This window comes from Exophiala viscosa, assembly GCF_022695815.1.
Source record: "Exophiala viscosa unplaced genomic scaffold EDD37scaffold_2, whole genome shotgun sequence".
NCBI classification, from domain to species: Eukaryota; Fungi; Ascomycota; class Eurotiomycetes; order Chaetothyriales; family Herpotrichiellaceae; genus Exophiala; species Exophiala viscosa.
Genome location: NW_026944354.1, coordinates 2,482,703 through 2,494,087, shown reverse-complemented (window position 1 = coordinate 2,494,087; position 11,385 = coordinate 2,482,703). Strand labels below are relative to the sequence as shown.

Sequence of the window (11,385 nt, the reverse complement as noted above, 5' to 3'; positions counted from 1 at the left end):
TCGACGTTTACCATCTCTCAAACTCCTCTTCCCCAGATTCTTGGTGAAGAAAGAGCGACCAAGCAGCATAAGGAGATACCTGTGGTCCTGTGCGTCTACGCCTCGCAATTAAGATTGCACGCCGGGCCAGATAGCTTCTCAATTAATAGGGGCTTATCACTTAACCTAAAGCCACGGTCGCGACGCTAAAGAACCGAAGTTAGCCCCAAGTTAATGAAGGATATTATCCACTATAGAGGGGGGCTCATCATCGCCACACGATCGACGTTAAGTTACCGCCAGCAGAACTGAACTGAGACTCTGTCTCTGGTCTTGCATTTCTATCTATCAAACCACGAAACTTGCTTCTCATACCGCACAAAGCAAAGCAATCGCGTCGCCAATGCATCGTACATCACGAGAGCCGATATCATGACGCAAACAACGCCTCCAGACAACAAGCAATCCGCTTTCCTAAATCTTCCCGCCGAAGTCAGGAATTTGATCTACAAATTCGCCTTTGAACAGCCCGAGCCCTTGCACCTTCGCTGTCCCTCGCAAAGACGTCTTCGCGCGTCGCGACCATCCGAAGACGATGGCAGAGCATTCCTCGACACATGTCGCCTAATCCGCTCCGAAGCCATCACTCTGTACTACAGTCTCAACGCGCTCGTCTTTCGCTCAACCGAGCATGTCCTCGCGTTCGTCGCAGACCCGGACATTCACCCACTCATCAAATCTTCGTTAACGCACATCGCCGTGGACTTTGGGGATAGCATTGACGCAGACGCCATTCTCAAGGACCACATCAGCCTGGTTGACAGCTGCGTTGGCAGCCTGCCACGTCTCAAGGCGTTGGAAACCCGCTTTTACGCGCGGACTCTGGACGCATGTTCGTCGTCGCATTTCCGCACACTGGCACTCGCGTTTGACGGATTGGACGCCGATATGAATGCGCCTCCCTCGCCTAGACCACCACGCTCGCCGCGCCGGCGCCGGTCACGACGAGGATCTGTTTCGAGTGATGGCTCAACTTCACCGAGTTCCACGTGCTCGAGTCCGTGTTTGGATATTGTTCCCGAACCAGAGCTAAAACCAGAACCGCTGCCACAACCACTCCCAAAACCTGAGCTCGATATGTCTGCCGTCCAGGCCGAAGTCCTCGAACAGTACTGCTTCAACCCCTCTGCCGCACTGGCGTTCACTACATCAAAGCTCAAATTCTCTGTGGCCGCCTCTTCTTACAGCTACCCACCTAACAAACACGACAAATTAATCTGTTACAATCTCCGCATCAGCGCCGACGGGGTGCGCAACGCTCTTGGGCCAGCCAAGGAGGCGGTTGAGCAGCGGTTAAGCCGCGTGGGCGTGCCGAGGCGACTGAGCGATTTATATGATATTGCTGCTGATGGCGGATTTCATCAGAGAGTCCGGGCGACATTGGCGTCCTGTTCGAGGATTGACGTTGGTGTTTCGTAAGGGAATCACGTTCTTGGGGATTCGAACTTTTGGGGTTGAGGTTGAGGTTGAGGTTGTTGTTTTCGCCCCTTCTTGGCAGGCCACCACTCGAACACTGAGGTGCTTGGGCTAGGATATTAATTGGACAGAGACGTTGTAAGAGCCAGGAACCAGACCATGACTGCACGTGGAGTGATGTTGAAGGTGGGGTAAGGGCGGCATTTTGTTACAGCCATCCCCGACGACACCTTTTGTTCGTTCAGATACCCTGCTTTCTTTTCAGTTGTACCACCCTATAATTCTTTCTCCATACGAGACGACGAAATGAGATATGATTATGAACCTTATCACATCATTCTGCTGAAGATGGACTGTTGGACAGGTTCTTGAATCAGGAGGCCTCGTCATCGGGTGGACTCCAACACGTCACGCAGCCTCGTCCATGCATTTTCGACGTCGTCTGGAATGTCCACATGCGCGATGAACCCCTTTCCTCTTGGTCCATAACCCTGCTCATCGTCCCTCAGTCGTGGAAGTTCCCCCATGATGAGATCGAAAAACCGTTGATGATCCCACAGATCCGACTCTCGATAGCCTGGAAGGTCAAAATGCAGTCCACCCTCTAGAGACATGACCGGCACTAGAGTGGGACACCCAAGAAATACCGGCGACGGTGATACGTGCTCATAGGTTTTCTTGAACGAAGCCAAAGTTCGCAACGACATGGTGGGATCCTGAACAACGATCATTGATGTGGGTGTTGGGATGGCATGATCCTCAAGTATACGCCTGGTCTCGACTGCGTTGGCACCACAGTTCGTTGATTCGCGTTCAACGAGCAGTTTGAATGCTCCGTATTGGATGTGCTCGACGACTTTCGGGTAGAACTGCTCGAGCATCAGGTGAAGAACATCCGCCTCGGAGAGACCATCGACCTTGTCCGCCAGGCTTGCATACTTCTGGTTCTGTCGAACTGCTTGGTACAGGAGTTGGGTCGAATGTCCAATACCGCCGCAGATGACTACGGTTTGCGCCAGATCCGGTCGGACTTCCAGGGCTGAAAAGAAATTGTCGGCAATGGGGATGACAGAGTTGCCGCAAAATACAAGGACATCAACAGGTTGACACGTTTGCAATGAGGGTATTTCCGAGCAGGATAGGAATTTGGAGACAGTGTTGATGTCCCTCACCGTCGGCTCGGATACTGAAGGTGCCATGCCGGAATCGTTTTCTGGAGCGAAATCACCAGCCAGACTCAGCTACCTTTCAATGCATGTCTTAGTGATCGCTAGTAACTGCATTAGTGGCCATTGAACTATCAAGTTGTATAGTCAGGAGAAGTAGATACTGGGTACAAAAATAAGAGAAGAGTACACTTGTCACAAATTGATCTGGTATCCGCACGTGATCCGTCACAACCAAGGCTTTGATTAGTAACTCCGATAGATTGTTGTTCCCTTGCAGCTGACACTTTCTCTCTTTTCCATCTCATTCTCATTGTTTTCAGACGTGTCCAACCTATGTTGTACCTGGAGCTTCCACGGAGGTGAGTTTAAATATGCCCGCGTCAACCGCAGAGTCCTGCCGGAACCGAGATGGAGCATTGATTCCCCTCAACAACGTTACCAGTGCCAGTCGTCTGCACGTACACATCATAATCGTTGTTCCGCAGGACATTGTTAGTGACCATATTGCCGGATGCGATCGCGCCTGTGGGGTCATCGATAATCGCTAGCCCTCCCGACGTTCCGTTCGGAGCGCCATTCGCAGTCCAGCCTTCGACCAGATTTCCTCTGACCACGGTGTTCATGGGACCAGACAAGAGGACTCCAACATCTCCTCCCGGGATTGTGAGGCAAACGGGGTTCCCGCTGTCAAAATGATTGTTGAGTATCTGTGCGCCAGTAACCCCCGGATCGACGAAGACTCCGTAACAGGTGTTGTGGACGTCGTTGCCAAAGACGTATGCGTCGTTGGTTTGCACGCATAGGCCAATTACGTAACCGTCGATGTGATTATTCGTGACTCGAACATCGGACATATCGTCCATGCAGATGCCGATGAAAGGCACATCCGCAGTACTAGAGGCGACAGTGTTGGCGTCAACATGGGTATTCTTCGAGCCTACCGTCAAGCAGCCGTACTGTGCTCCATCGTACAAGAGGTTTCCAGTTACTACCACATCCTGACCACCAACGACGGATATGTCTAGACCCGAGAAGCCTTTGACTTCGAAACCAGTGACGAGCACATCCTTCACAGGTGTGCCAACCGAGAGGACTTTCCTGTGCTCAACCACAAAGTCTGCCACTTCGACGCCCTGGCCAGTGATGCATATTCCGGCCTCGGTATCAGGGCCTGCTAAGCCGGAGCAGATGTTTGGCATGAAAGTGCTAGGTGGGACGAGGACAGCTCCTCTGCCGACCAGCTGCAACCCATGGGTGTTGATTGTCAGCTGTTCTGCGTAGGTACCGGCTTCAACGATAATCAATTGACCTGGGTAAGACGTGTCAATGGCCGCTTGAATGGATTCATCCGCTTTGACGTAAATAGGAGCGCCGTGCCTGTCAGAAGCCGACGCCGAACAGCGAAACCAGGTTGAGAGGAGAAGAAGCGCCAGGGCGGCTTGTCTGACAAACTCGGACATGACTGTTGCCATTTGCAGAGCTATCAAAGTTGACGTCGCTTTGGTATCGTCGTTGTTCTTTAGGTTCTTGTATCACCAGCCCATGCGACCGAGCTGAGCAGGCATGGAGGAGGAAGCGGAAGAAGGTGCGAGGAGGGGAAGGCTCATACTTATCCTTGCTTCAGCGGTCCGCCACATTGTAAGCCATCAAGCAACACTAACTGCTCGTATCGGCAGGTGAGTCCTTTTCGCTTGCTCTGGACGATGCCGCAATATGCGAAGCATCGTGTTCGCCCACAGCTGAGGGATCGATACGAGCTTTCGTTGCGCAACACACGACAAGAACGGTCCAACTCGACCTTTCGCACAATAGGACCTCATTCCCGCTCGACAAGTTCTTTTCTCGTGTTCGATCTTGGCGCCACGATATGTTGGTGTTATGCCTTTCCATCTTGTTCAGACTCTCATCTGTTCATACCACTCGTTCTGCACCCATGTCGATGACTGGTCTCAGTAGCAAAGTCCCGCGTGGGCGTCGAGGTGCACCTACAATCCTTCATGATTTTCTCGAGCACCGCTCTCTCTGCCAAGGCCATCTCCTCCTCTGACTTCGCTACGGAAGTCTAGTCACTGGGCTATTTGTCTTGGTGTTCGTATTCCAACCTCAGCAGGGACTTTTGTGGCGCTTGGATCTGAGCTTGATAGGTACTTTCAGGCGAGGACGAATATGCTGTTCATGACTGTGAACGTGTTTGAAACTGTCAACGCTGTCGTCATATTCGCGAAGACTGAAAATATGCACTGTAAGGATGAGGGCTACACCGACCTTGAAATGCGGAGATGGAACACCACTGAACCTTCATACCAAGGCACTAGTTAATAGGCATGATCGTACTTCTGCACCTTCCTCTTTTCCTTCCCGGACTCACTGCAAGCCATCTCATTTGTTATTATCTTTCGGATATATTGTGGATAAATAACACTGGCGATGAAACACCAGTGCACGACCTATCTTGATGGTCTTTGCTGGTGTACTGGGGGAAGTACCCAGTACCGCAACACGTCTTCCCCAGTTCCGGGGGATCTGCACGGCATTTCATCATGACCCGTTCATTGCGACCACAAACTTCCCGATGTCACTGCCGACCATGGAAAATCATGCTTCAGTTCCACAGGATCAACATTCAAGAATTCAGGATGAAATCATGAAACAGCACAACGTCACGATTATCTTATCTGATGAGATGAGAAGATAATCTTATCCGATCCTGACACAGCCGAGCCCCCCAGGAGGTCCTTCGCGCAGCGAATCTTCTTGTCTTGATGCAACACCCACCTAGGTTCACTTCATCTGGAACTGTCGGCTCCGAGCCTGTCTCCAAACTGTCTCCGCTGTCATGGACAGCACCGGCTTTGACTTTACAGATCAACCAGCCACATTCCGGGGTTCCCTAATGCGATGCTACAACATGCAGGTACCGACCCCGAGTCAGCTTGCTGATCACGCATCTCCATGGCTCATAAGCTGTAGCTGGTTCTCCAGTCTTCCAAACAAAGTTTTTGTTGCAGCGTCGATCATCAAGCGAAGGGTTCAGGGCTGGTGAAATATTCGGTTATGGTGAGCATGAGGTTGATACATGAAATGCTGCTCGACTGTGATTTTTTCTTGCTCGTTTTGCTCTTCTCCTGCGTTGCTTCATTGCGTTCGGAGCGCATAAATGGCATCATCTCGGCAAGGCTCAGCGTCACATGAAAGTAGAAGCTCTAGTGCCACCGTTTCCACTGTCACCAATTCTGCAGAAGTGGTTGACGAAGAAAAGCAGCCTACAAGCCAAAGATGTCCTATTCTGGAGAGCGGTAGCGACGAAGATGACCAAGAAATCCTGAATATCGCCTGGGGTAGACATGGCAAGATCTGGATGTGGCTGGGGTACGCTGGTTCCAGACGGTTTTGCAAGTACCATACTGACTGTCCCTCTACAGGATTGCACTCATGTGGACTATCTTGTAAGTCGAATGTGGAAGCTGTTATTACCCTGCTGAGTCTGATTCTAGCGAGCTGGACCACGCGACGATCTACAACTATCAGAACTATGCGGCATCTGATTTCGGCGACATTCCTCTACTAGGTGTTCTCAATACTGCGGGTACGATTGTCAGTGCGGTCTTGAAGCCGCCCATCGCAAACGTCGCGGAAGTTGTTGGTCGCGCCGAGACGTATATTGCGGTCGTCATACTCTACGTTGTGTCTTACATTCTTTGCGCATCTGCGAGAAGTTTCGGCCAATACGCTGGAGGCTATGTTGTTTACTGCATCGCTCAAACTGGAATGCAAATTCTCAATCAGATCATCGTGGCAGACATCACTACGTCTAGGTGGCGTGGTCTTGCCAATGGCTTAGTCAATCTTCCTTTCATGATCATCCCATGGATCTCGGCCTTTATTGTGGACAGTGCGCTGGCCAACATCGGCTGGCGTTGGGGTATTGGCATGTTTACTATCATAATGCCAGTATGTTCCATTGCGACTGTCATTCCATTGATCTGGTTCCAGCGGCGCATCAAGAGAGCTGGCGGGAAAGTTCGAAAGGAGACTACCATCCTGGGTTTTCTATCTAAGATCGACGTCGGTGGGATGGTGCTGCTCAGTGGCGGATGTGCGATGCTGTTGCTGCCGATCGCTCTTGCAGGCAATACTCCAAATCATTGGCATACACCCTGGGTTGCGGCTGTGATGGCGATTGGGGTCATCTGCCTCATCGCACTGATCTACTATGAGTCTCGAGTCGCCGTCAGACCTATCATTCCTCTACGTTTCACCAAGAATGTTTCCTTGGTGATCGCCTTTGTCATCGGGTTGCTGGACGCTTTCGCCTACAGCATCACACATACGTACATGTATGCTTGGGTCACTGTCGTCCACGACTTCTCTCCACGAAACGCTACCTTCCTCACATACGCTGCAGGCTGTGCTCAAGTTCTCACAGGCCTTGCGACCGGATTCGTCATGTATCGATCCAGGCGGTACAAATGGCTACTCGTGATCGGGGTGATCATTCGCTTGATCGGTTACGGCTTGATGATGCGACTTCGAGGAGCCAGCAACTCAATAGCCCAGCTCTTCATCATGCAGGTTATCCAGGGTGCTGGAAGTGGAGCGGTCGGTACCGTCGTCATTGTTGTGGCGCAAATTGTTGTTCCACGGTCCGAGCTGGCACAAGCTACCGCATTGGAGCTACTGTTCATCTACCTGGGAACGAGTCTGGGGTCTTCGATCGCCGGGACCATTTATACCAGCCTTTTCAAGCAAAGATTACGGTATTGGATGGGTCCCCAAACGCCACAGTCAATTATCGACAACGTGTACGAGACTATCACCAACGCTGGACCACGGCCTGGATCGAATGAGAGGAATGCTGTCGAACATGCCTATTCCGACATTCTCCGGTACATGACCATTGCTGCACTGGTGGCTTCGGCAATTCCCATGGTCGTGGTATGGTTTCTGCCGAATCTCAGGTTGAACGATGATCACAATCTTGCAACGGACCTGGCAGAGTCGAAGAACGAGGCGGAGGGAGTGGAGCAAGGGGGGATTTGTTCCAAAGACTGTGGAAGAGCTTAACAGAATAAGCCTTGTAGCTGTGGTTCTTGGAGGTCATGTTGAAGTAGATGTGTTACACTTGTGCAGAGGCAGGACGGCTGTTAATGGCCGTCGATGGGAAAGGTATTGCTGAGTCATCCAAGCGGACAATAATCAAGCCGAGTGCCGCGACTTTCCTTGTCAAACACGGCAGGAAGTCACTTACAATCGCGAAGTCAAATCCAACCGCCCATCTTAACATCGTCGTCGTCATCATCGTCTCTTTCTCAAAGTCCATCACTTTCGGCTGTTCTCAGTCCACCAACAGTGGAGTTGCCGGCCGTCTGTCTTTAGTATCATCGTTTCAAGTCTCGCTGACCGTATGCGCAGTCTTTCGCCGACCGAAGTTTTACCTGATCAGTCAGCAACGCGCCATCCGTCCTTTCAACGCCTGCCTCATTCCACCATCTAGCCTCGGCGGGACTTCGTGATCGCGAAAAGAAGCATGGCTCCAGAAAAACCACTCCCCGTGGAGACCTTGCTCCCTTTCAGTCATAGTCGCTCACCAGAAACACTGTCATTTTTGCACAACACTGATCGCCAAGATTCGAATCTCAACGACGAGTCGCCCGACAGCCCTGACGATGACGAAGTTTCCGAAAATGGCACAGTGAAGCCCAAGCGAGCGAAACGCTCAAGAGCCTGCGTCGCCTGCCGGAATATGAAGATTCGATGCCTTCCTGTCGAAGGCCAAGAAGCATGCAAGGCTTGCTCCAAAGTCAACCGCGAATGCGTCATGCCCGGACCACCACGAAAACGACAGAAGACTGTCCACAAAGTCGCCGAATTGGAGAAAAAGATCAATGCCCTGACAGATGCTTTGTTAGCAAAACAACAGGCCGAGCCGTCCCCGCCAGAATCGACCGAGAAAGACCAGCTCACCATTGCAAGTTCGGTAGCATCCAGAGTGGATGATAACTACATCGCGGACACCAAACACCTTACACAGAACCTTGTGACCAAATTGATGGATGTGCCAGACATGCGTTCGGTCATGCAGCCTCTTGATCTCTCGACATCTTGCCGTGGTCTTGACCGAGATCTTCAGGCAAAGGACAACTATGTCGATGTCATTGCACGAAGGATATTGTCGATGGACAATGCTGTGACGGTGTTTGACTATTGGGCTCACGACATGTCTACCACTTGTCCGATTGTCATTTTCGCCCCAGGCACGAAGGCACAGGAAGTTCGAGAACGACGGCCGATGACATTTTTGGCAATCCTAGCTATTTCTAGCCCCGTCTGTATGCCCTCGGTCCAGCAAGATCTGACGGTCGATCTCGCCCGGCAACTCTCGGAGAGGGTCTTGTTCCATGGAGAAAAGTCCGTAGATCTTATCCATGCCTTGCTTCTGCATGCGTCATATTACATTCGACCTCGGAACGCCAGAGACTTGGCCTTCAATCAGTACATCAACGCAACAATCGTCATGTGCTACGAGACAGGTGTCGGCAAGAGATCCCCACTCCGTCGAGTTGTGCCTCTGGCTGAGAAGATCGAAAGTGCGAGGGCCTGGTTGTCGGTCTTCCATGCGAGCATAAGGTAGGTGGCTTGTGAGACTGTAGTTCTATGGCGAATGCTGAGTGTTTCGCAGTACCTGCACAATCATGCGCACGCCATCAAATGTCAGAACGGATGCACGTTTTGAAGAATGTTTGCACATTCTCGAAAACGCTCAGGATGCTCCCACCGCTAACAAGTGGCTGTGTGCGATGGCGAGGCTGGGCCGTATAGCACAAGAGGTCAACGACTCGTTCAACATGTGCGATCATGGCGCGAATCTTGACTTTTTGGACTCGAGAACCCAGTACCAACTCAAGTACTTCCAACGTCAACTGCAAGACTGGGAGAAGTCGGTGGACGTCGACGTGGACAAACGTGAGATCCACATCCGGTCTTCTTAAGTTTTACTAACGCGCGGACAGGACTTCTGATTCACCAATCGTCTTGTATCAATCTGTACATGCACGAGATCGCCTTGCACCAAGACCACATAGGGGAGGGCTTCCATCATACTCATTTGGACTGGGATCGGAAAGAACCCCACGCGATGACTTCTCTGCACATCGATGCCCTGACGACACTACTACAGAGCAGCCACAAGATACTTGATACCTACCTTTCCCTCGAGGTGTCCCATGCCAGGTCTCTTCCGAACCTGTACATCGTATGGAACGCCTATGCCATGGTGATACTGATCAAAATCCACTGGGTCATAAACAATCCAGATTCGAAGATTGGAAGCATTTTTGCAGCCGAAATCCGGACGGAGTTCTATCTGGACGCCATGCAGTCCATGTTAAACGAGCTCTCGGCCGACGGGCACAGTCCCTGCGCTGAAGCATTTGGATTTGTGTTTAAGAAGCTCAAGATCTGGCACTATCATCGTGGCGGACTCAATTCAGACGATGAGCAAGGCGATCCGGTGAATACCGAAAGATCACGGCGCCAACGCCAATCGCAGATTTTCCAGGCGGAACCCATGTCTTTTCTGGCGTCTGTCAAGGCTGCAGATCTTCTACCGACATCCACTTCGAGTGCTTCAGGGATGCAGCAGTTGCAGGATCCGGCCAACTATCCGTTGCCGACTCTGCCTCATCAGCGATTTGCGGTGGCCGACACTTTAGGGTCGAATCTGAATGCGGCATACGATGCGGCGAGTTATGGTAATACTAATTGGGACCAGTTCAACTTCAGCACTGCGGAAATGGACATGTTTGACGCGTACATGAATAACAGCGGGTGGATGGGATATTTGCTATGATTACTACTGGTCTGGCAGAAGTTGAATAAATATCAACGCCGTGGATGCCATGCAATGCAATGGACTGCCCGAAACCCCGAAAAATGCTGGGAGAAATACACATAGCCTCCACACATGACCTCAACTCCGTCCAATCACACCCTCGCCGAGGATTCGCTTACTTCGCCCGTCAAGCATGGAGACCGTCCTTCCTACGATGCCATCGTCGCCAACACCAAGGTTGAGCCGCTCATCGCCTGTGCTGGAGACTGTGGCGACATTGACCAGGAATGAGTGCATTATGGGGTTGACCAAGGAGCTATCGTCTTCTGAGTCAGACTCTGTGTCGCTGTTTGCGTTCTGGAATATTGACAACGGCTGTCCGTATCTGTGGATCCTCACTCTCAGAGGCTGTGCTGGCATATAGTTGTCACAGAGACTACTGCTTGTCTGGCTGGCGCATTCAAAACTCGACGTTGTTGCGCCGGGCGTCCGATTTGATAGTCTCAAACGACCATGGAATGTTGACTGGGAAGTGGAATGGATGATGGCGACGAGGTCGCCTGATTCAGGCGCTGGTGGCAAGTGAGAGTCGCCGCACATGGCTCGCGTTGTGTTTGTGGTATTGATGGTGATGATGTGTCTGCTTGAGTGGGTGTAACAATATCGACGAGAATTCGGATGACAAACTCAGCTCTTCACAGTGCACGAATCAAGTTGGAAAGGCTTGGTGGAACGAACTGGATTGCTGAAAGGAATATCAAGAGGCCAAGTCAGAGCGTTGGCTGTGGACCGTCTATATACCAACCCATTGCTGCGTGTCGTGGTCAAATACTTGCTCAGCTCTACTCAAACAATTGCTTGGACTGAGTAACAACATGCTCAGGCATGCTCAGCATCAGCCTACTTAATTTCCAGACGTTGTCACGAACC

At 51.4% G+C, this 11,385-nt stretch overlaps 6 protein-coding genes across 6 annotated transcripts; 3 read left to right on the top strand and 3 right to left on the bottom strand.

Moving 5' to 3' along the window:
- Positions 1-411: 411 nt before the first annotated feature.
- On the top strand, positions 412-1,458 carry EDD37DRAFT_656401 (uncharacterized protein; the record flags this gene model as incomplete). The annotated part of the gene is made up of 1 exon (XM_062818827.1): positions 412-1,458. The coding sequence occupies one exon, from the start codon at positions 412-414 to the stop codon at positions 1,456-1,458; it is 1,047 nt and encodes a 348-aa protein (XP_062673390.1).
- A 383-nt stretch (positions 1,459-1,841) lies between these two features.
- On the bottom strand, positions 1,842-2,654 carry EDD37DRAFT_606310 (uncharacterized protein; the record flags this gene model as incomplete). Its single annotated transcript, XM_062814873.1, has 1 exon — positions 1,842-2,654. One exon carries the CDS (start codon positions 2,652-2,654, stop codon positions 1,842-1,844), a length of 813 nt encoding a protein of 270 aa, XP_062673389.1.
- Positions 2,655-3,004: 350 nt separating this feature from the next.
- Positions 3,005-4,084, bottom strand: EDD37DRAFT_559958 (pectin lyase fold/virulence factor; the record flags this gene model as incomplete). The annotated part of the gene is made up of 1 exon (XM_062813824.1): positions 3,005-4,084. The coding sequence occupies one exon, from the start codon at positions 4,082-4,084 to the stop codon at positions 3,005-3,007; it is 1,080 nt and encodes a 359-aa protein (XP_062673388.1).
- Positions 4,085-5,971: 1,887 nt separating this feature from the next.
- On the top strand, positions 5,972-7,867 carry EDD37DRAFT_622435 (putative siderochrome-iron transporter). Its single transcript, XM_062816060.1, has one exon. It carries the CDS (start codon positions 6,393-6,395, stop codon positions 7,686-7,688), a length of 1,296 nt encoding a protein of 431 aa, XP_062673387.1. The 5' UTR covers positions 5,972-6,392; the 3' UTR covers positions 7,689-7,867.
- A 19-nt stretch (positions 7,868-7,886) lies between these two features.
- On the top strand, positions 7,887-10,533 carry EDD37DRAFT_263504 (uncharacterized protein). The gene is made up of 3 exons (XM_062810864.1): positions 7,887-9,251; positions 9,304-9,587; positions 9,635-10,533. The coding sequence occupies exons 1-3, from the start codon at positions 8,152-8,154 to the stop codon at positions 10,471-10,473; spliced, it is 2,223 nt and encodes a 740-aa protein (XP_062673386.1). The 5' UTR covers positions 7,887-8,151; the 3' UTR covers positions 10,474-10,533.
- Positions 10,534-11,362, bottom strand: EDD37DRAFT_263501 (uncharacterized protein). Its single transcript, XM_062810863.1, has one exon. It carries the CDS (start codon positions 11,053-11,055, stop codon positions 10,594-10,596), a length of 462 nt encoding a protein of 153 aa, XP_062673385.1. The 5' UTR covers positions 11,056-11,362; the 3' UTR covers positions 10,534-10,593.
- Positions 11,363-11,385: the final 23 nt, after the last annotated feature.

Bases quoted from the DNA above. Each gene is read 5' to 3' on its own strand.
- EDD37DRAFT_622435 (XM_062816060.1), top strand. From the start codon at position 6,393: ATGCAAATTCTCAATCAGATCATCGTGGCAGACATCACTACGTCTAGG.
- EDD37DRAFT_263504 (XM_062810864.1), top strand. From the start codon at position 8,152: ATGGCTCCAGAAAAACCACTCCCCGTGGAGACCTTGCTCCCTTTCAGT. The intron at 9,252-9,303 runs GTAGGTGGCTTG...AGTGTTTCGCAG, and splicing joins GTCTTCCATGCGAGCATAAG to TACCTGCACAATCATGCGCA. The intron at 9,588-9,634 runs GTGAGATCCACA...ACGCGCGGACAG, and splicing joins GGACGTCGACGTGGACAAAC to GACTTCTGATTCACCAATCG.
- EDD37DRAFT_263501 (XM_062810863.1), bottom strand. From the start codon at position 11,055: ATGTGCGGCGACTCTCACTTGCCACCAGCGCCTGAATCAGGCGACCTC.